Source organism: Manacus vitellinus, unplaced genomic scaffold (genome assembly GCF_001715985.3).
Source record: "Manacus vitellinus isolate BGI_N305 unplaced genomic scaffold, ASM171598v3 scaffold_2_pilon, whole genome shotgun sequence".
Classification (NCBI taxonomy): domain Eukaryota; kingdom Metazoa; phylum Chordata; class Aves; order Passeriformes; family Pipridae; genus Manacus; species Manacus vitellinus.
In genome coordinates, this window is record NW_021940208.1 from 9,612,961 (window position 1) to 9,637,150 (window position 24,190).

The 24,190-nt window shown below is 36.7% G+C and overlaps 1 protein-coding gene across 1 annotated transcript in view; it reads right to left on the reverse strand.

Moving 5' to 3' along the window:
• Positions 1 to 9,644: 9,644 nt before the first annotated feature.
• The window catches only part of TRPC6 (transient receptor potential cation channel subfamily C member 6), an 81,894-nt gene continuing 67,348 nt past the window's right edge, over positions 9,645 to 24,190 (reverse strand). The window contains 6 exon segments of the mRNA XM_018070985.2: positions 9,645 to 10,207; positions 12,110 to 12,185; positions 14,594 to 14,677; positions 21,341 to 21,544; positions 22,903 to 23,098; positions 23,898 to 24,162. Coding sequence (XP_017926474.2) covers positions 10,056 to 10,207; positions 12,110 to 12,185; positions 14,594 to 14,677; positions 21,341 to 21,544; positions 22,903 to 23,098; positions 23,898 to 24,162 — 977 coding nt within the window. The 3' untranslated portion in view covers positions 9,645 to 10,055.

Consider the following 24,190-nt stretch of genomic DNA (forward strand, 5'->3'; position numbering starts at 1 on the left):
GAAGTTTTAGCCTGAAGAGTGACAGTAAATGTATTTTAAATCTTAAAAGTTTCCATGTTCAGGGATTTAAACATTCATATTGAGTTATACCCGAGATGTGCCTTTATTCACAGAGCTTCATTTTCATGATACTGTAAAGAATTGGTATAACATCTTTCTAAAGAATTGTTATAGTATCTTTCTAAACAATTGTTAAGACAATTTTCTAAGTAGCTTTCTAATCCTGATGCATCAGATTAGAATAATAATTTTTATGCTACATACAGATGTTACTTTCTGCAGTCTCCAGCCTTCCCAAATAGGGATGGGCCCCTGTTTGTTTGCCTATATTGGTTTGTCTGTTTGGAGCTTTTGCTTGGCCGCTTGTTCCTTGGTTATTTTCCTTGGCTGGGGAAATAAAATAAACAAATACTGTAAATCTGCTCTGTTTAGATGAGACGGAAGTGATTATTCACAGACAAAGAAGACATGCATAAAAATTGATAAATTTCCCAAACTCACCAAGGGAAAAATCAAATTATGAAATCTCAGATTTCTTGCATCCATTCAATTACTGGAACACAAACTAGAGGTTTTACAAACAAGGCCAGCCCAGGATCCCAGAGAGTTGCTTTGGTTAAATACATGTAGCACTTTCAGTTTCTGGGGCTTGTAAATGCATTTAAAGATATCCATAATAATCAGAGACTTATAGAATAGTTTTGAAGAAAGCTCAATAGTTCTTCTGGACTGACCTCCTGGTCAAGGTAGATCCAAACTCTATTAAGGTGGTTCAAGGTTTTGTTCAGTCAATTTTTTAAAATCTGAAAAGATTAGGACTACATAGCCTTTAGGAGCAGCCTGTGCTAGTGTTTGAACATGTCCCGTGGAAAAATACTTTTCCTAATATCTAACCTGGATTTACTCTCTTGCACCTTGTGTCCATTGCCCCTTATTCTTATCATGTGATTGAGATGTAAGTCTGAAATTATTTCCACAGCCTTTGAGTGGGTTTACTGCAGTCATAGTTTCACTTGATAGTCTGCTTTATAGGAAACACTGTATGGGAATGCTCAGCGCACTGTAAAACTCAAGTAAGTTTGGTGTCTGTATATCTAATAATATGTTCATATGTATAATGTATGTATGCTTATGTGTGTGTATAATACATACATATATGTAGTATATACAAACATACACCTATGTATGTAATGTGTGTACATTTACATGTACATACGTGTATATGTATAAAACAAAGCACGTGTGTTTGTGTCAGTGTGAACATGTTTTGCCAGCGCTACTCATTGAGATGAGATAGCAGGTTTGGTAGGGCTCTGCACAGCCAGTCCATCACTTGCTTTTTAAGCAAACCCAGGGCATTACTGCCCCAGTGTGGTGGATCGTGCTCTTGCAAGGGCCTTGAATATTGCGGGTCTTGAATTCACTGAACTTTATCTCACTTTTGTCCTTAAAACCTTACCATATCGATACAAATTCAGACAGACTTTTGGTTTAATTTGTACTTTAGTTTGCCTGAACCTCAAATAATAGATGTGCTTTTTAACTATGCAGCTCCAAAAGAGCCATACTGTGCTTTTTATTTAAGAAGTCGTACACGGAAAATATACTGCAAATTAATATAATCAGTTCAACACAGATTGTTTAGCACATTCATTGAAAGTGGTGTCTGTGCTTGTGATTTCCTGTGGTTTGGTCAGTCAGTCTTCTTGTGCCTTAGAGACCTCCCAGAGGCACTAGCTCCAGTCACACCATTTTCCCATAGGCCCATGTAACCCAAAGCATGTGCACTGATATGCTCTGTGCATCACTGCTGCCCTTAGATGGCTGCAATTCTTCCACCTGCATGACTGATAAGGCCTTATTTTATCTGATTTACAGGATTATAGATCAATCTATTTGTCCAAGTGAGCCATATGGACTCAAAAGATGGGATGGCACTGTGGGCATCATAAAAATGACCTCAGGCCAGGCGAACATCATATTCCTGTGTCAGGTCCACACATACTCTATCTAGGAATAATCTTGAACTTTGGAGGTACATGTGGGCTCAGCCTTTGTGACTGGTTTTTCCTTAACAAACACTTTCATCCAAACAATCTCAATGGGTGGCAGGTTTTAGGCTTGCATCAAGGTTGGTGTTCATGCTTGGCAGGCAGGTTACATGCACACTCCCAGGAAAACGGAGCTGATGACTGCAGTGATGGAGAAAGCCATCAGGGGCTGATGTATTTTATTTTCAGTGATGTCCAGACAGGGCATCCATGTTACAGCCTGAGGGTGCACGTAAATATGAGCAGGGCTATAAGACTTTAATTCTATAGGGATGCATCCTGCTGAAGGGGATTATCTATATTGCGGTTGTTTACGGCCACCAGTGTACTTGTAACAAAAGTGGATAAAGCCTCCTAAATCTTCGTTCGCAAAGCCTAGCCATGAATACAGCCACTTGTAGCACTAAAGATAACTTCTCCCAGCAGAAACTGGGCTTTTAAGAGCCAGTTTGAAATACTCAAATCCTTTTATACTTTAAACAAGAAATAAGAATGAGGACAGTGGTTCTGACTTTCAGAATTTAGTTTGCTCAAGGAAGTGGGGGTTTTTTTGTGCTTCCTCCCCTTTTTGTAGCAAGATTTCTGGAAATCTGATGCACTAAATTCAATTAGCTATGACCTTGATAAATGTACTGCATAAGGATAAGTAGTTTATATCATGGTAATTTCTGAATCAATATATCTATTTCCTAACTGTACCTGTTAATTCAAACCTCTGGCCATGGTATAAGGAGTTTATGGTGGCAGGGCCAAGGCAATGATGTGGGATATTGTTGTTCTCAAGCTCACCGTTATTTGGAAAAGAGTAGAAAGAATGTGGAAATGCAGTTGAGAAATAAAATTGTTAAAATACTTGCTTTATTGGGAAGAGAATGATACTTCTAGTATTTGCATACCCAGTTAAGACAATTACAGGGGTGAACTGAGAAGAAAGTAGAGTTTAATGGGACTCATGTGGACAGTGTTAACATAGCAAGAGGGAATGTAATTCTTATAAACTGGAGAAAATCTGATATGCTTCTGGGCTACATCATATCTTTTCTCTTTGATCCAGTAATTGTATTTATATAACAGTAGTACAGCACTACAAGAAAAAGTGTTGTTGCAACTCATCCAAGTTGATGATGAGTTGTCAACGGTTTCTTTTTCCATTGTCCACAGATGGACACCCACTATTGCATGTTTTTGGGGCTTTTTTATCATCCTAGGATGTCAGGTGGACCATAAACCTCAGGAGTTGCTAGAAGCTGTCTTTCAGGCAGTCACTAATACTTCGGTTATATTGGAAATATTCTAAGGCTTTGTTTTGCAATTTTTGGCAGTAGAAATTTAGAACTGTTACTGAACTTTGTCACTAGAGATTCCAGGGTGGTTCTTGCCAGCTCTGGGGGCCTACCCACAGTCCTGCAGGGACTTCACTGTAAATCAACCCCCATTGTAACAGTTCCCTCTAGTTTCCTCTTACCTACCAATTCACCTGAACTGAGAAACACCTGAGGTTGTATTTGAAAACTAATTTCTCCAGGTTGTTTTCACCTTGCCTATTAGACTGAATTTGCTTTAGACAAACATCTACAGGTTTGTATCACACAGAACAGTGTGCATATAGATATTTTTCAGTCCTATTATAAAGTTAATTAAAATTGTCTGGGTATAGACGAAGAAAAATTCACTCTAAGTCACTGGAATGGATTAATTTCACCTAGGGTCTGCAAAGTCTGCAGTAGCAGCTCTTCTACAATGTACTCTGTGAATCCAAACATCATTTACCTGCCAGAAATCCCAGGCTATCTTTGCTGTAATCAGTTAAATAAGATGGATATCTACCACCATCTTTCGTTTTCTGGTATACATCCTGTAATCTGCAGGTACACAGAGGGCTTTACTTATCATTGCATCAACTGATGGTATTCATTGTGCATGGAAGGAGCCCAGGATGACAAACTCTTGGTTAGCAGTTGTTGACTATGCTTCAACAACACCATAAAATTTATAGACATTGAAAATGATGACTTGAAATACAACTGTTTTAGTTAAAGTTGAATTCCTGCCTAAACCAAGTATGTAAACCAATAAGCCTAAAAATAAATGGGTAACCTTAACAATTTACTTTTCAAAAGAAGTGCTGGATGAAACGAAGGGGTAAGTAAAACAGAAATAGTTTACTGGACAGGCATGTATACGTCAATTTTGCAGTGGCAAAGACTGCTTCCAAATTTTTCAAGTCTCTTTTTTTTCTTTTTAATGAAGAGAAGAACTGGAATTATTTGTTCCAGAGCTACTGCAGTACACTGACTGCAGTTCTGCAGCTTGGGTATTCTTCTCTCTATAAAATAAACCAAAAGAAATTCATGCATTTGAAGTAATTTCAAGGGAGCCTGACAATAGGACCATCTTTTAAAAACATTGTTCAATCTTTTTAATTATATCTGTATGCTCTCCTATCGAGCTCCTAAGAAAACCCCTGAGGACATGACATGCTGTCATCCTATGAGATGATGGTGGAGCAGGGAGGTGAGGATACCTCATTGGGATCATCAATAAACATCCTATCCCCAACACAGTCTCTTCATATTTAGTTTTAGCTGGTGATGAGAAAATTTACCTGCATGAAATAAAAACATCTTGGTGCTTGCCTAATGCAACAATTGAATAATTTGAGGTTGAGTGATCAGCTACTAGATCAACTGAAACTGCTGGAAATTATAGTCTAAAGACAAGTGTAATGGGGATTAATTTGTAACACACAAATTATCTAAAATGTGAGTCTTATTAAAGTACACCATTTGAAGCTGCGAACATCTGCAAAAAGCACTCATCATATTTTTACACGCAACTGCCAGCAGTTCTTGTTGGCTCAATACTTCATGCGAACCTTGTTGGTCACTCAGCAAGGGATTTCCCATTTGCTTTAGATTTTGAACTACAATAGATTGGGTCAAGGCTGCACTTCCACTCAGAGTAAATATTTACTTCTGAAACAACATTCAGGCAATAAAAACCTGTGTTGAGCAAAAGCCCTGAAGCAGAAGGTGCTGGTGACCTGCACTCTTGTGTTCACACAAACATTCACAACTAGGAGTCTGTGGCAGTGGGTGGGACTTATGTGAGCAGTGGAGGGAAAGAAGTATTTTGCAAGCAAGATTTGCTGATATGTTACAGATATCTAAAATTGTGCCCTAGAATTTTCTGTATGTTTTCAGAGACTAGAATGGGAGCCTAGATAGCTTGCTGTGTTATGTGTGCTGTGGATATCTAAACCAGAAGAGACAAAATTTCCAGACAGTCGGATACAGGCTGACTTGCAACATTAAAAGAACCATAGGCTCTTTGGGAATGATTTTCTTTTTATTTCTTCCCAGTCTGATACTGAGAAATATTTCTTGGTCCAGCCAGGGTTTGTCTTTAACACTCTTGATAGTACTATGATCAGTGGCCTCCTGTAGGGTCAGAGAGAAGCCTCTGTAGAAGGAATGTAGCCACTAATACTGCTGTATCAGGCAGTTTCGTTTACTCAAATAAAGTGCAAATATAGACGAAGGTCCACTTCAGAGGGAAGAAACTCACAGAATTCTTAAATGATGCTGACAAATTCAAGCCAAGGTCACTTCTAGGAGAAATATTTTCTTTTGAAAAGAAGAATCATATGTTAGGAGAGACCATATGTGCTCTAGCACAAGCCACATAAAGTAGTCTTGAATCTTTTACTACCAACATGATTTGATAGCAACCTGATATTGTACCTTATTTTCTGTTCACCAGAAAGACTTGCTCATGTTCATGTTTTTTAAACAACTTACTTTGTCAGTGATATTTCTCCATTCAAAAGTGAGTAGGTTATAACCCAGCTGCAGAGCCTCAGTTTACCATGAGAAGATGGAGACTAAATAATTTGGCTACTGACAGGACAGATTGTCTTAACTGGAACTTTTAGAACTGCAGTTCTAAGGAACAATCCCATAGTAGTGCCTTTTTCTGTGAAGACATTAAACTCATGAAATCCTGTGGGTTTTTTTCTACTGAAGTTGATTAAACCATCAGAGTTTTGGTAAAGTTGCACAAAATCTTCTGTGGAAACAAGGAAGTACTCCCTTTAAGAAAGAACTGAAGTTTTCTCTTTCATAAATTCCTCAAACTACTTATTTGAGCATGTTGACACAAGTTAGTATCATTCTCCCCTAGCATAAAGGAAGAAACTGAGAAACAAAGAGTTGATCTGGTTTGACAAAGGTCATGGGAAATTAAATTTATTTGTATTTGAGAGTGAGTAAGTTTTGGACCAGTTGTCATTTTATTTATGTCCTTTTTGACAGACTGTGCAAACCTATTAGAGTATACTCGTTGTTTATAGAGCACAATGAAATATCGAAGTGGTATAAAAGTGTTCATGTATAAAAATGCATAAAAATATTGCTATTAATTTTGATAATTATTTATCTAATGCACTTTGCATACAATATGATTTGATCTTCTTAAAATGCTTTGATTGGAGGTCCATCAATTGAGTAAAGAATAAGTGTGAAGGAGCTGAGTCACAGAATACTGAAAAACTTAAAACCAAATCCTACTAAAATGCAGTTGCTTGGACAGAGAAACCACTAAAAGTTTGTACTTTGTGATCCCTACTGCACTGTCATATTACAGATGGTGACAAGAACAAAAAGAGAAACAGGAGACTTGGTTTTTGCAACAATGAAAAAAAAGAGAAAAAAAAGAAATGTTTTGAGGTACTCAAAGTAATATAGACCAGGGAAGAACAGTGCATGGGATTCCCTGGACTTCTAAGTGCATGGAGTTTAATGTACTTCTCAGCCTTGCTTAACTTCTCTTTCAGTATAAGCTCCTGAAGTACAAGTAGCTTTCCAAACACAAACTTTGTGAGTTCTATTTTCCACAGGCCAAATTAAAATTTAACTAAGAACATAAGTCTTAGAAATATTATTCACACTAGGTATTTTGTAACAGATTTCACAAAGCATTAAATATTCACATGAAAAATTAGCAATTTGCACTATAAGGACAAGTTCTACTGTTCTGCAAGTGAGTACAGTTCCACATTATGTGGTTTACAGCATATTAATTGCAATGTTCAGCTACTAATTTCAAGCTTGAGAGAAATCTCTAAGAAGCAAATGCAAGATTTTGTTGGACTAAATTGCATTTTGGGACAAGGCAGTCATGAGAACATGTTCTTAGTAAATTACTTGATACAGCTGCTATAGCTGAAGTACTGCCAAGAACAAGCTGTATATCGTAAATCTTGAAGACATGTTATTGAAAATATATGCTCACCCCAATGTACTAAAACATGAATACAAACTTCTGTCATAAAATTCCTAGTTTATCAACAAGAATTTAGTTGCCATGTGTACTGTTAACAGAGTACTCTCACTTTTGCGACAGATTTGGTTAATGGGTATTTTCATTTATGCATACACAGTAACACTAATGAAGGAAAAAATAAAATATTCCTGCAGAATAAAGAAGACCCTACTCACCCACCATCTCTGGGGAATGAGCTACATTCTTCTGAAGGCAAGTTAGATCCTGCCCCTCTCAATGAGTGTCTTCATCAGTTCAAGCACTTACAAGCAGATGAGCATTTGTTCACGGCCCTGCAGTGTGCTGCAGTGCTCATTTCTGTCAAGCTGGGACTTCTCACACTTCAATATAAACATTGCTACAATATAAACAGTCACAGTGGCTTCTTCAGAGTAACAGGAGAAAAATGAGTCACTTCTACAATGTGACTCACCTGGGATACTTGTCTACCTTAAGATGACACAAAATCATGCCTTTGACCACTTCTATCCACTGAACACAAAGAAATTCTAGACAAGTTCAGAGGCAGAAGTCTTCATGGCTGGTATCTAAAATCAGATGAACCTGTAGATCCCACTTCTAAAACCAGTAGGATTCATTGGCTTGGCCTGTAAGTGCTCTAAGATAGGGTGAAATACGGCAGATTTTTACCTGTCATATCTGAATTTTCATGTGAAATCCTGCAGCTCTTATTCATGATCTCACCTTAAATCTTGAGTACCTTAAGCTTGCATTGCAGTATTGCTCTCTAATAAAATTCATGGTCCTCCAGAATGTATAAAGCCTTTTCCCAATATTTAGACATGACACTGTTTCATCCAGAAAAGTGTGAGAAAATATTGAACAAAGATTTGCTTATTTGTGGATTTTCTTACTGTGTTCTCTTCAGAATTTCTTAAGCCCTTTTATATCTTTTAGTGAAATACATTTGGAGGAACAGAAAGGAGAATGTCTAAGAGATAACAGATTCTACTCACTGTATCTCATAATTCAAGCTTAAGAAATACTCAGGGGAAAAAATATATAAAGGCAATACTTCTTCATAGCAGGTCTGGTTTAGATGTGGAAGCTGCCGCTACAGAAACTGAATTGCTGAGCTCAAAAAATTTCAAGAAACAATAAGTAGGTAGCAAGACTGTCTTGTTATCTTAATAATTCATGAATAAATCTGGAAATACTTCCTCATCAAAGTTATATCAATCTTTTTTATTAGAAACCAAAAGAACTATATAAGATGAAAATTATCTGTTACCTCCTGCAGATGTTCTGAAACATCTGGCATGAGTCACAGTTAGTCACAGCAGACAAAATACTTGGCCTTGAATCTAATCAAGTATGAAAAGACCCTTGTACCTTCTTTGAAACTTTTTTTTGTATTATTGTTGCTGCAAATGAAAGTATTTTGTCACATTAGTCTTCCAAGCAAGAGCAGCCAATGGTTCCCAGTGAAATACCAACATATTCATACAATGCATCACAAAGATATTTTGAGTCTGATACATTTAATTTTTTTTTAAACAGAATAATATATTTGGTATTGTGCTCATTTTGAATACTACATTGCTTGTCACACTACATTTGGTAATAGACCTCTTCAAATATATTTAACAAATTGTTCCATGAGTAATAACTATATATAAAATATCTTCATTGAAATAAAAAATCCATATGTATTTTCTTAATGAAATACAATATATACATTACGATCTGATTGTTTTAAGGTAAGCCAAATTTTGGGCTTAAACAAATTCACAGTGTACATTTTATCTCTGTAATAAAAATGCATGCTACCGCCAGAATTCAGAGAGGGGTTTCACCTAACATTTTAGTATCTTCTACCTTAAATAAAATTGTTACATTCAACCCCCCACCCTGTAGTTTGGGAGGTTCAGCTCAAGACATAAAAGCTGAAGAACCTGGGAATTCTGAAAGAGATTAGAACATCAATGATTAAATATTATGGATTAAAAAAATTTTTCTTCTGGTCTCAGTAATAGCTTTTCAATAAACTTGATGAAAAATACTTATTTATAAATGCACTGACTCCCATTGGAACCTAGGGATCTTTCAGAATAGTCCAGTCCAGCAGCAACAGGGGTAAGTTGGGAGAAGTATAATACAGTGCTATGCGTATCTTGATAATTTACCTCTACATGGAAACATTCCTAAACATTCCTAAATTATTTTTAAGAACCCAACCTCTCCCCCCCCCCGGGAATGCTGGAAAAATTAAATAGCTTTATATATATATATATATGTAAAAGTGTGGAATTTTTCTCTTTTACTTCACTAAAATATATCTAAGAATCTTTACAAAAGGAAATTTGCAAAAAATAAACAGAAACAGTAATGTAGGAAAATTTTAGATCTATGCTTTTAATCTGTCATGACTGGCCTTATCAAGATATCAAGATTCCACTGGAATTCTAAAAGAGGTAAATTGAGTATTTAAATTATCTCAACTTAACTCTTTTTCAGCAAGTAAAGAATAAATATCTTTACAGAAGTGGCATCCCCTCCCTATTGTAGACCCACAGGATTTGTCACTGTGTTTTTTCAATGAAGAATTGGAATGATTTAATTTCTGAATCTTCTGTATAAATGTGAGCTAGACTTGAGAAAAACAGAAATATGGCTTTAAGTGAATTGTTAACATTCTGTTGCTTCTCTTAAACATCTTGGTTATCTCTTGCTTTCTTCTTCCTTAGAGTCAATTGACAGTTTTTCCCCAAGTTTCCTTATAAGTTCTGCCAGATCTTCAGAATTTTGAGATTTTTCCTCAAGGAGTTCATACCGGAGACTTGAGATGTCCTGTTTAATTTCCTTCAGTTCACCTGTAACAGATGTTAGAAGATCATACCATTAAGAAACAAAAGAAAAAAACATCATATCCAAATATCTCACAATTATCACAGGTTTTCTCTGTATTTCTTTGTTGAAACAGAAAAAGCAGATGCTCTGTTGCCTGTTGGTGAATGGTGGCTTACAGACAGGAATATGAAGATGCAGTTCAGGAATCAAACAAATCTGAAGGCAAAAGTGTGAGAGGCCACATCAGTTCACAAAACTCATATGATCTCTTATATGGAAGCTGCTGTTCTGCTGCAAGAGACATCACTGAATCACAGGATCACAGAATCATGTAGGTTGGAAAAGACCTCTAAGATCACCGAGTCCAATCATTAGCCAAGCACTGCCAAGTCCACCCCTAAACCTTGCCCCTAATCACCATGTCTACATGTCTTTCAAATAATTCCAGGGATGGTGACTCAACCACTTTCCTGGGCAGCCTGTTTGAATACTTCACAACCCTTTCTGTAAAGACATTTTTCCTAATGTCCAATCTAAATCTCTCCCTGACACTATTTGCTCTTGTCCTATAACTTCTTACTTTGGAAAAGAGTCCAACCACCACCTCGCTACGTCCTCCTTTCAGGTAGTTATAGTGGGTGATAAGGTCTACCTTTGAACCTCCTTTTCTCCAGATTAAAATCCTCAGTTCCCTCAGCCGCTCCCCATTAGAATTGTGCTCCACAACCTTCACCAGCTCCATTGCCATTTTTTGGACATGTTCCATGTTCCAGCACCTCAATATCTTTCTTGTAGTGGGAGGCCCAAAACTGAACACAGGATTCAAGGTGCGGCCTCACCAGTGTTGAGTACAGGGGGACAATCACTGCCCTGGTCCTGCTGGCCACACTATTGCTGGTACAGGCCAGGATGCCGTTGGCCTTCTTGGCCACCTGGGCACACTGCTGGCTCATGTTCAGCCCCTGTTGACCAACACCCCCCGGGCCTTTTCTGCAGATCATGCAGATTGGTGTTGCCTGAGTAGTCTTGGCCAGCAACAAAGCTTCTCATTGTCCAAAAGAGAGCAGCCGTCTCCTTTTCCTACTGCACTAAGTATCTTTCTAGCATCAGAGGGGTGCAAACAGACAAGAACATCCCTGTGAAGTGCATTTACTAGATGTTTCCAGCTAATAAATCACACACAAAAAAAGCTGAAGCATATGCATCCACATATATGAATTCACAATAAAAACACATACCAACACAAATGAAAATTCATATGGGAATGCCTCAAATGAACTGTTGCATTAAATGTAGTCTCACTATGGGAAATGCCTTGAGCATCACAACAGCCTTCCCAAGTCCAAAGGGAGTCTACAAGAAAGCTGGAGAGGGATGTTTTACAAGGGCATGCAATGACAGCATGAGAGGGAATGGTTTCAAACTGAAAGAGGGTAGGTTTAGATTGGATATTATGAAGGAATTCTTTCCTGTGAGGGTGGTGAGGCACTGGAACAGGTTGCCCAGAGAAGTTGCAGATGTCCCATCCCTGTAAGTGATCAAGGTCAGGTTGGACGGGTTTTTAAGCGACCTGGTCTACTGGAAGGTGTCCCTGCCCATGGCGAGGGGGTTGGAAGTAGATGATCCTTAAGGAACTAGATGATCCTTAAGGTCCCTTCCAATCCAAATGATCCTATGTTTCTATTATTACTAGAAGTAGCAACACTTGACAACTTGTCAGATCACTGATGTTTTCTGATGGGAGACAAGAGATAGGAATCCCATCTCTTCTTTAACTTCAATTTCATGGTAGTTTTATATCTAGCACTTGTAAACATGTCAAGTGAATTAAGTATTTTGGAAACATTTTTTTTCAAGTGGCATATGTAACCACTTTAGTTTGTCTTGATTCTCTGATTAAACATACAATTCATCAACGTACTCACCTTCATTAACTTCATCACTTTCCTTATCTATCTGAGCTTTCAATACATATCTTTTAATGAGACGTTTCATTATTTTCTAAAGAGAAGAAAGAAAGAAAAAAGTTTTTTTGTTGGACTAGTATTTTTATGACATTTCAAAATATGAGCTCTTGTCCTGCTTTCAGCTGGGACAGAGTTCATTTTCTTCTTACTAGTTGGTACAGTGTGACTTTTGGTGTTATGAGAATAATGTTGATAACTCACTGTTGTTTTGGTTGTTGCTGAACATTGCTTACCCTAAGTCATGGACTTTTAAGTGTCTCATGCTCTGCCAGTAAGGAGGTGCACAAGAAGCAGGAAGGGAGCATGGCCAGGATAGCTGACTCAAACAGGCCAAAGGGATATTCCATACCACAGAATGTTATGCTCAGTATACAAACTGGGAAGAGTTGGCCTTATATGGCCAATCACTGTGCTCTCTCTCTCTCTGTCTCTCCTTTTCAATACTACTACTACTACTATTATTATTATTATATTTTACTTTATTTAAATTAATAATGTTTTCTTATCTCAACCCTCAAGTTTTACCCTTTACAATTCTCCTCATCCCACGGGGTTCTGGGGGTGGTATGGAGAGAGTGAGTGAGCAACTGTGCAGTACTTAGTTGACAGCTGGTGTTAAATTACAACAGCTCTGTTACCTTCTGTTGCGTTCAGACATTTCAGTGTAGGACTCAACAGGTTAAAGAAATAGAATGTAAAAATCTCTGCTTTCATCTATAGTAGATATTTAAACTTTATGATTCTGCACATATATGTAGTTGAAAAATAGAAAACTAAACACATTTTACAAATGTCAGAATTCACGAAGCTTAACTTACTTAACTGGAGTCTATAAGAATGATCAATAGAGTTGTAGCTTTGATCTCCACATAGGTGACACTATCTGACCTTTACTGCTACCACAAGGTGACAATGACCCTGTTTAGCAGTGCTAATTGCTAAGCCCTTTTGTCATCGGTTTATTTTAAACTATTTTGATATTATATTTAATAAGTTATGTTTTCCCAATGTTGGGCTTAGAGAAAAATGGGACCCACAATTCTAAGAGTCATTTAAGTGTCTCAGCTGGGACTCATCTAACCAAGTACTTTCTCATGCAAATACACGTATCTATCACCTTTAATTCCTTCTATGGATAAAGACAGCAAACCTGAGAGCACAGTTTATCTCAGACAACTAAAACTGATCGAATAGATCACACCATGAGAATGACTAACTTCTCCCCTAATAATAAGGGGAAGCTAGGCCAGCAAATTTATTGTAAATTTTACCCTTCCAGGAAAGAAGAATTCTGCCCCTGATTCTCCCATTAGTTCAAATGACTCGAAAAAGAACGAGGTATCCAAACGCCTTTTAGGAGCTGTATTTCTGTCTTTGGGTTTAATATTTTCATATGGTGTAGTCCATCACAACAAAATACTTTTTGTTTTTCACCATAAGATATAAAATGTACACAGATTTATGTATCTGCTTTTGTCTGCACAGTAAAAAAACCAGCCAGAGCTGGTTGTGTGGTGAGTCATCCCAGATTAGTGGTTCCAGACCGTCACTTGCAGGGTCAGCAGCTGTACTGTTTATTCTAGTAATCCAAGAACATTTCAAATACAAAGCCACACATCCTCATGTTTATGGGGTAAAATTTTAATCTTAATATCTATCATTGCATCCTAATGACATTGGCTGTGAAAAAGTGAGGCAGTTTTTGGAACAGACTTGTGCAGACACTGTATAACATAAGAACTGAGCAGACCTAGCCTGCCCAGGGGGAAGAGTTTTATTTCTGTCTTATCGTCAATAAAGTATACTTGTTTTCTATACCCTTTTCATTCAAATTGTCGTGTTCTATTTACCAGGCAGCTCTTGCTTCTTCCTTTCCACCTGCTGTATAGTATTTCAGGAAGGAAAGTAGCAGTCTCTGGATCAGAATAGCTGGCCCTTTGGTGGACTGTGCTGGGTCTCTTTATACTTAACTGTGCAAAGACTCACTGCAGTTGTTTAGGAGGCAAAGAAAAAACAGACTATATTGACAGCATAAAGGCTGACAGATATTTGCAGTGCTTGTAGTATTCATATACAGAGGTGTGGAACAATAATCTGAGCTGCTTCAGCAGATGGAATGGGAAGTTTTTGAGGGTTTTTTTGGTTTTCTCAATTCCCATTGTACAGTTGAAGACTCATTCTGTCTCTAAAATTAAAAACATTTCTCAAGTGCTTTAAAATAGTACACTATAAGGGTAACATTTAAGAAACAAAGAGTAGAGAAAAACACACCCAGATTGTACTGCAAATACCTAAGTCATTACATTTATTTCAGATATATACAAGGCCTGTGAATTTATTCCTGACTCATGTTGTTTAGCATAAATTCAAAACTATCCTCAAGACATCACTCTGCCAGTTCTACTACTTCTTGATTTTGTTCAAAAATAAACTGGTTTTTACCTGGTATTGTCTTGGAGGATTGTTTAAACTGTTTAAGTGAATTTCATCTGAGCTTCTTATACTTGACTGCTTCCTTTGACCAAGCTGAAATGGAAAGATTATTTATAATTCAAAATAAATAAAAGAAAAATACAGATATATCGTGCATACATACATCATGTGACAGAACACTAACTGTTAAGTTCAACTGGGAAATGTTAATTTATTGTGGTAAAGTCCTCATACATGTACAGAATTTCATTACAAGAGTGAAAAAAACACTTTCAGACTGTGTAAAGTGAGAACTGGTAGGTTTTCTCTATTTACTCTGCCTCTCACCTGCTCCTAACATGTCCAAGGGACCATAATAAAGTGGACACGTCACTCTGGTCTTTCTCCTACTCCTCTGATGCACAGGAGGGGGAATCCACATCAGGAGGAAGGCGGTACTGGTGTGGCACAGCCTTGTAGGCAACCGATGAGGGAAGATCAGGGCAGGTGTGTGAGAAGCCAAGGAAAGAGGGGTGGCAGCATTATCCCTTTCCTTTTTTTTTCATTACATTTGCCTGTAACTAATGCGACCTCCACTAGCACAAAATACACAAGGAGTTTGTTTCTCCCCTCACTGTCTGAATGTAATTGCTTATGCAGTTCATGCCAGGGACAACAAGATTATCAGCTGACATTTTTGAGTTGCATCTTCTTTACTACACATGCTGAAAGGGCTTAAATCTCTGATAAAACATGGAGGATGCAATTTATAGGCTTCATTATTGATTTACATCTTTGAGAAGGACTAAAGAATCACAAAATGGTGAACTGAGACTCAAGCTGAATGACCGGGCTGCAGTAAGAGTGAACAGCAACTGTCAAAACAAATACTATTACTTTACATAAATAACGGGGCCAGTTCAACAAGTAGTGCTAGAAATATAAAGATTGTGAAATATAAATAATGATTGATCTTGATGAGGAATAAGTGGGACTGAGAAAGTCTGAAATTTTACATGGTCCAATAAAATGTTTATGGTTTTAAAGGACCAGACAATCATTGCAGTGTCTCAGATCCTGAGGGATTTTGTTGTACTTCCAGTGAAATTCTCTATGTTGTGTCTTAACACATAGAGCACCTACAGATAAGCAAACCGGAGCATTTTGAAGCCTGTGAAGTACTATGTGGGATATGCTGGAATATAATTCATTATGGAGGAAAGCAAGGAAGGGTTAGATGCTTATGCAGCTGTACACTGGGAATAATTTAAATACTTTCAGGTTTTGTTTAGCATTTCATAGAATCAACAAATGGTTTGTTTTGGAATAGATATTCAAAGACCATGTAGTCCAGCCCCTCTGCCATGGGCAGGGACACCTTCCACTAGATCAGGTTTGTATTTTGGTATTTTTTCCTGAAGAAAAGTTCATACCTTTTGGTAAAACACATTTATTTGCAATTAATATAAAGTTTACAATGAACGTGGATTGTTTCTTTGGAAAGATTCACAAATTGTATGCACATTCTTGTAAAAAACACTATCTCTCTATTCAGACTATGTTTATTTGACTAAGCAAAAATAATGATAGAAGATATATAATAGTATAAATATAAAATAATTAATATTTGTCTCTTACATTTGGATGGAAATTAAATAGAATATGTATAAAAAAGGCAAGTTATTGTTTCTTTTTCTTGCTTAAACAAAGTTACTTTAAATGTTTTGAATATATATTAGAAAACATAAGTTTATCTAAACGTTGATACTTAAACTAGGTATCTGATTTATGATAAAAAGGAATGGCTAGTGAGTTTACACAACTGTTTAATCACTATGTCTTTCAGGATTTTAGAACTATTAATACTGCCTTGGGCCTCACGTTTACTACTAGGTTAAAAGAGAAAAGCAATCTTCCTGCTATTTCATCCCCTGGACTTCTCATGCACCATTTTTGGAAATAATATAGTAGAGTAAGAGGAAAAGCATGCTTTCTTTGCTGTAGCAGAGGGAAGTTTCCTTGGGTAAAGCTGCCCTAGGCCATGAGCTTGGGCTACAGATGTGTGGCTGGTGTCCCAGCACTCCTGGATCTCTGACTTTGCAGCTGTGATATCATTCATGATCCTGTTATTTACCAGTTCATGTATAATCTACAGATTCATTTATTTTTTATATTTTTTTGTATTTACTATGTATTTTATTATATATTTTAAAAGTAATCTGTCATGCTGGTTACCAGTTTCAAATTTATATTACACTGGTTCACTTCAAAAGTTAATCAAATGCTTAACTACAACTTGATTTTCACTTGAAATAGCAAAACTGGTATTATGCGGCAAAATCAGTTGAGACACCGCAAATTTGTAAAATCAGGCACATTATAACAAATTTATCTTAACTTTTACCCTTCAGCACTTTTTTTGGACAGAATAATGTACTTAGCTAGAAAGTGCACCTTAAAATTGGCAGGGAAATCATAAGTGTGTAACTTCGTTAAAACTCTTTATATGCAACACTAACAGGACAGAATATCTACTGTGTGTTGCCGAATGACCACTTGGTGGCAGAGATTGCCAAGATTTCATCATAACGTCAAATAACATTTTAAATTCTCTTTAATTTTCACACCTATGGCTTTTTTCTTTCCCCAAAATTACTACTAGAGTACATTCAGCTTGTCATACTGATAACTGAACTAGAATTCATATTTTCAAGTTAACATTTTTTGAACATGAGTGATCAGAGGGGAAATAATGTAAATTAAATAAAACAATTATACAAACCCCCAAAAATAACTCTTCTCCAAGAGTACTTTATGATCTCAGAGGTCCCTTCCAAGCCGGCTGATTCTATGATTCTATGATTCTATGCAGCACATGTGCATCCTTCCTCTAGAAAACACCTTTGTCTTTAAACTTCTCATTTTATTATTCTCTAGTATTACTTAAAATTGAATGCAATCAGAATGCTAACGTAATTATTGTAGCTGTTTTGTTTACCACTCTGTTAATGTCTTAAATCCCAATTTTCAGAAGCAGGTGATGATTTGGAATGCAAAAATGCTTGGACCAGAAAGGAGGGTTCAGAGCAAATCACTCAGTTTGTGCTCCCATAACCAAAGTCCACCGATGAACATTTCAGAAACATTATTTTGCACTAGTAGAGTAAAAGTTGACATATTTTTCTTATTTGAATGGAGGTTTAAAGCAGTTTCAATAAATAGTTGTCCCTTATTTTTTTTCTGAAGGGCCATGTTTCAAGAACAAGGTTTAAATACATCATCTGCAACTACCATTTTTTAGCTCAGGAAGATGAATAATTTCTGTGACTCTTAAACAATAAACTTTCTCAATTGGAAGGCAATTTTAAAATTTAGAATGAAAATCAAAATACATTTCTTTAAAACTCTCCTCTTTCTTCATTTATTTCTCCACTTTTTTGGTTTGAGTTTCTTGTTCACTTTATGTTTAAAACTCCAATTCTAGCCAGAAACAAGACATCTACAAGTTTTAATCAACAGCCTGAAAGAAAACATCTTCACAGCTTTTAGTATTATATGCAGATATGTCTCAAGAAATTAACTTCTAGTGTGGTACACTTGAACACAGCTATGTAAATTGCTTGCTGTTTAGCACTGACAGCATCTGGCTTTGTTTTCTACCAACAATAATCAGGGCAGAGCTGGCTCTAGGAGCAGAATTTCCCCCCTTCCAATTCTAATTTTTATCTTCATGTTCACCCTGAAGCTGCTGACACTTTTGCACTGAGAAGATGCTGGCTGTGCAGCAGAAAGACCCACAGGTTGGATCTGAATCAGTAAACTGGAGTGTGTGTTAACATTATTGGGTCCTGCAATGCAATGTCTTCTATCAATAAACTTTTACTCTCCTCCCAGGTAGGACTTGCCTCAGAACAACTTTCTACCTTCCTAGGCATGGTTTGGCAACAGGAATGGTCTGAAGACAAGAGCTTGCAGCAACCCTTTGTAAGGAAAACTACTTAAATAGGGGCAAGCCATTCCCGAATTGGCCTCAATGCCTAGATAAGCTACGCTTCACATTTCACTAGCACAAACACAGCCATTAAGTCTAGGGTCTTGGGTCTGGTCTTGTCAAATCTTTTCTTATCTTTGCACAGCTCATTGCATTTGTAGTAGCTCCTTGCTCAGCAGTCGCAGCAGCACCAACACTCAGCACTGAATGAGTCCCAAGTCAAAATCCAAAAACCTGAGAATGCCTTTGAAAAGATGCCATAAACTGGCCTCAACAACAATGAATTATCAATAGTGGGTCAAAAAGTAACACAAAAGCATTTTAGTTACTTTTTAGAAGTGCACAGGATGGCAGTATCTCAGATTCAGATAAAGTCATCTCCACAGTATGCAGTGGTCCAAAAAGTAAGTAAAAATGTAATCATCTGGCAATAGCAGTCACCCTACTGCAAAAGCTGGTGAATGAATAAATGTAACTCAGATGCTTTATGTTTTTCAACATGAAAGCTTTTTTTTTTTTAATTTGATTTGCAGTTTTATAGCTGCTTTGGCTGGGGAGTAAGCACATTTCATTTAGGATTAGTTACACTAAAATCTGCAGTGAGTGTAAAGCATTAATATTTGAAGACTAAAATTTAATTCAAGGCCAGGAAAAAATCTGATAAACGATGTTTACATCCTTACAGCTCTATTTCAGAGGGACTGCCGTAAAAGCCAATACACCTGTTACTGTTTTATCTAGAACTGGTAATTATTACACTTTGCACCCTTCTAGCAATCTGAATTGCTAGATTTGAAAGGAGTGATAAAAATACAGCTTCTTTCCTTAGGGTGTATAAGTGAGATTTTTAATAGTACTTGTTTTAAAGAACATAAATTTCATGCTGAAAAGTCCCTAAAACAAGCATTTAACTTACTTATGTGATTTTCAAAGTCAAAAGTGAATTAGAAAAGAACCATTTGTTGTTTCTCACCATCACTCAATTTTAAGTTTATATGCATCTCCTTATTTGCATGATTTTTCGGTGATGACTTTATCACCCACAGAGGTTTTAAAATCAAGTTTGGTAAATGTCAGTCATTAGAAACCTGAGCAAATGAAGTATCACCTCTGTCAGGTCTTAAATACATTAGGATTAAATTTCCCAAGTAAAATGAAGTGAGATCTGTGAAATACTAGAAAAATTACCAATAGTACACATGAGACATTTGAAGTTAACAACAATCTTGACTTTGGTAACGGTGTTTTTAATACCTGCATTTGTTTTCATAAACTATTATAAGCTTAACCAGAGGCAGAGGCTTGTCAGAGGCGCAGTATTTTTCCTAAAACTCCATTTTTTCCATCTAGGATTGAAACCAGTCTTCAACTCTGTGTTGGAAAACATGCTTGTCACACTGGTGACAGAGAACTGACAGACACACATAAATTCTTTACTGTTCTCTAGTCTAATGGTTAATGACTCTTGACTACAGACTCAAGAACTCATAACCTTGAACAGGCCTCTGCTCAGACTACCACACATTTTAACAAAGATTCTTCCACATTTAAATTTCCATAGAAGACAATTTTGTTTCTGCTACCATGACAAATTTTAACCTTCTTTTTCTTTGTATGCTCACCTTCCACTTGTTACATCTGATCAGCTGTCTTGCACAGCTCTTTTTCCCTAACATGTTACAATAGTGCTAGAATAGTGCTAGTCTTTAAATTTCCAATATCACCTAACATTCCATATTCTCCTAAAGCAATTACTTTGGTTTATGCCAAGACAGCGCAGGAAAAATACACTGACTACAACCTCCTTAAGCAAACCCAGTGAATCAACTCAAGCTCTTTTTACTGCACTTGTGTAAATAAAACAGATAAAAAAATGCTTTATGATAAAAGTAGGCTGCATTTTCAGTAGAAGCAGAGACAGGCTATCAAGGGGAATTCAGAAACTGTCCAGGCATGTGAGTGTGGTGTTAGGAAAGACAAAGCTTGTCTTAAACTGACATTTGGAAGGGCAATAAGAAGAACTTCTACTGCTACAATAACAAGGAGAACAAGGAAATGTGGGCCTGTTGTTTAGTGGGAAAGCGGATTTAAGTGACAGTGGATGATGGTAAGATTGAGGGAATTGATGCCTTCTTTGCCTCAGGGTTCAGCAACAGTCTCTCAGGTCTCTGTACTCAGTGAAGGGATTCAAAGGGACAGGGTTTACTTGAGAGAACTTGACCCAGGCAAGTCCCTTGGACCCAAAAGGCTGCATCCACAGGTGCTGAGAGAGCAGATGAACCCCTTGCAAATACGGAATCATCTCTGAAAAAACATGGATATTGGGAGAGGTCCCAAAAGGCTGAAGAAAGACAAATGTCAAACCCATCTTCAAAAAAGGTCAAAATTATGATCTGAGCAAACATGGGCACTCAACCTCCCTTCAGTCACTGGCAAAAAATTGGAATGAATAATAAATCCTCTTTGAGCACGTAAAAGGACAGATGGTGACTGGAAAAAGTAGGTGTGAATTTATGAAAAATAAAATCTGTCTGACCATCTAGACAGCATTCTGAGATAAAATGACTTGCAGATAAAGGGAGAGTTGGAGATGTCTTCTGACCTGATTTTAGCAAGGGTTTTAACTCTGTATTCTAGAATATTCTTGTACCCACGTTAGTGACTGACTCTAGTATGGATGAAGTATATTGGGAAATTCATGAATAAAACAGGGTAACAACAAAAACTAAGTTAAAATTATTTTTATGTTTTAAAATTAGAAGTTAATATATACATGACAAAATTACCTTGTTCATCTCCGCATCTTCCTGAAAATTTTTCTTTTGGCACAGAAATGGTTTAGAAATACATTTTTTGATTCTGATTAGGAGGTACAGCAAAGATTTTGGGCTTGGCACTAAGTTGAAGGGTACTGGAAGAGTTCTCCCTTCTTCAAAGTAAGAAAACCAAAGTTTAGCCCTTGCAAATTTCCATTCTACATCGGCATCATCCTGTAAAATGGAAACACAGCTGTTAATACACTGTTAATACCACTTTGACTATTAAAGATGCTCTAGCTAAACTTTATGTGTGTTTTGAATGTAATGGCCGAAGTTAATCTCAAACACATCAAGAACTTGCTTATGATTCATGAAAACCAAATTTCAGTGAATGGAATTGTTCTTATTAATCTATTTAAAATAATGCAATTGCAGAAGAACAGAATGGATTTAATTTAAACATCGCTTATTCCAGAGTCAGTGCTAATAGTCTGCAATATATGATTACAACGACAGACCCTGCTAATAGTCTATAGACTATTACTCTATTACTTTAAACATGAAGTTAAAAAAGATTAGATGATTCTTAGATAATTCCTTCCACTTGCTGGGATATATGATTAAACCAGATATGCTACCATCACCATGGTTTATGTTTAACATTTAGGACCATCAAAACAATCACTTTATTCCATCCTGCAAAGTTTAAGAGGGTTTTCTGCAGAAAGGACTGACATCATGTCCAAGAACATAACTCGCTATTGTTGTGCCTGTTTTTAGAAGCTGTTTTTATCCAGTCAGCATATTTTTTGGATAAGAGACTGCTTTTTAATGCTCTAAACCTGATAGGTTTGCTCTGTGGCTTCCCGAGTCAGACGAATATGAACCTCCCTAGAGAATGTGCTGCTCTTGCTCAAGCCAGACAATGCTATGGCCCCAAACCAGAGCCTAGAACAGGGGACCAGAGCGGTGTCAAACCTGAGCATGCAGCTGTGTGGCAAGGGCATCTGGGAAGGTCTGAGATGGCCTAGCTCCTGGAGATCTGCTTCCTTTTTTTCAAAACAATGATAATGATTTAGCCCTCTGTTTTCCATGGCATGCAAAATTCACGCTGATTTTCAGTAGCCCTGCTGATTACTTTGTCAAGTAAAGTTTTGTTCACTGCAGAGGTCTAGAGCAACAGTTATTTAATGAAAGAAGAACACAGCATGTTAGAGACTTGCTTGCAAGGCCAAGGCATAGGAATGTGAACATCCTTGCAGCAAGAGGGACATTTCTCTAATAATTACAAATAAGGCAAGTGAAAAATTCACAAAGTCACACCATGTAGCCATCCTCTTCAGGAACATAATGGAGTTCAGCAGTACTTTCTTATTCCAGTTTGATTCTTACTAATGCAAGCACAGGTAACTTCCAGGTATTTTATAACAAAAATGTACAGTGGAATTAGTATTTTCTCCTAATATATTCCAAAAGCCTATGTGTTACTTTTCTTAAACAAGATGTCAACAAGAATATTTTCCGAGAGGTTTATACAATTATTTGTAACAGTAAATGTGGTGATACTTCATCATAAAATCAGTTTTTACCTCAATTTCCTGGAATGAACTGTTGATCATTGCAATAAGCATGTTCAGTAAGACGATGACCATGGTAACATTATAGACTCCATAAAGGACATAACCAATATTTTCAATAAATTTGTGTTTATAATTGATGACAACCGATTTAACTTCTGAGAGTCCAAATATAGCCCAGAACAATGTTTTGAAACTTTCTTCAACACTAAAAGGAGAAATTGAACACATGCATATAATACTGAAGAAAAGCTGTATACTCTTATTATATAAATTGCCAGTTACCATTTTTATATGGTGTACAAATTTTTCCATTATCATAATGTAGAATTCTACCATAGTGCATAACAGTAGACTGTCTAATTTCATGCATACAGGCTGTTTCACGATACAAGATTCCTAAAACTTAGGACTGACAATAAAACCATCTGATTCAGTTTAGGAACTATATACCCATCCTGGAAAGAATATCACAATGATTTACTTGTTAACTAATCTACATACTACAGCCTGCTGAATGTAAATTAATGTAAATAAAAAATAATTAACCTGTAAATTATTTAAATTGCACCGTTAGTTCACTTTGTACGAATTATTTCACCATTATTATGACAAACATTCTGAAACTGTGAGAAGACAGGATGTCTGAGGGCAATTCATCAATTTTCAGAAAAATGAGTCTCACAGACCGTAATCCTCCAGCTGAATTTTTACTATTACACAATTTCAATGTAAAACCATGGTGTGGGCATACTGATTTTTTTTCAAGTTAGTTCACTTAAATACATGTGTTTCCTCTTAATCAGTTTATACATATATAGAAGTCCAAACCTCTGAGGTATTTTTTCCTATCTATCTCCATCTGTTTGAAGACGTATTTTTCCTTGCTTTGTTAAGGACATCTCAGTTCCCCATGTCCAAAAATGTAGTAGCATTGCAAAGCACATTTTGTATTTCGTTGCTTTATTGTTAAGAAAAAAAGCTACATTTTAATCAGTGGTACTTACGTTGTGAATGCTTCATTTTGTTTCGCCCCCAGATAGTAGGAATAGAGATTAAACATGCCGATCATGAAAGCTACAAACACCATGATAAATATCACCATAAACTTGAAGATGTCTTTCACGGTTCTGCCAAGTGATATCTGCAGTGGTCCAAAGCTTTCATTAGCTGGTAAGATGTAGGCTATTCTTGAGAAACTCAACACAACCGCAATTGCATACAGCCCTTCAGATATGATCTGAGGATCGGACGGATCCCAGTTTATTCTGGCTAGGAACAAAAGATGAGAATTGTCATT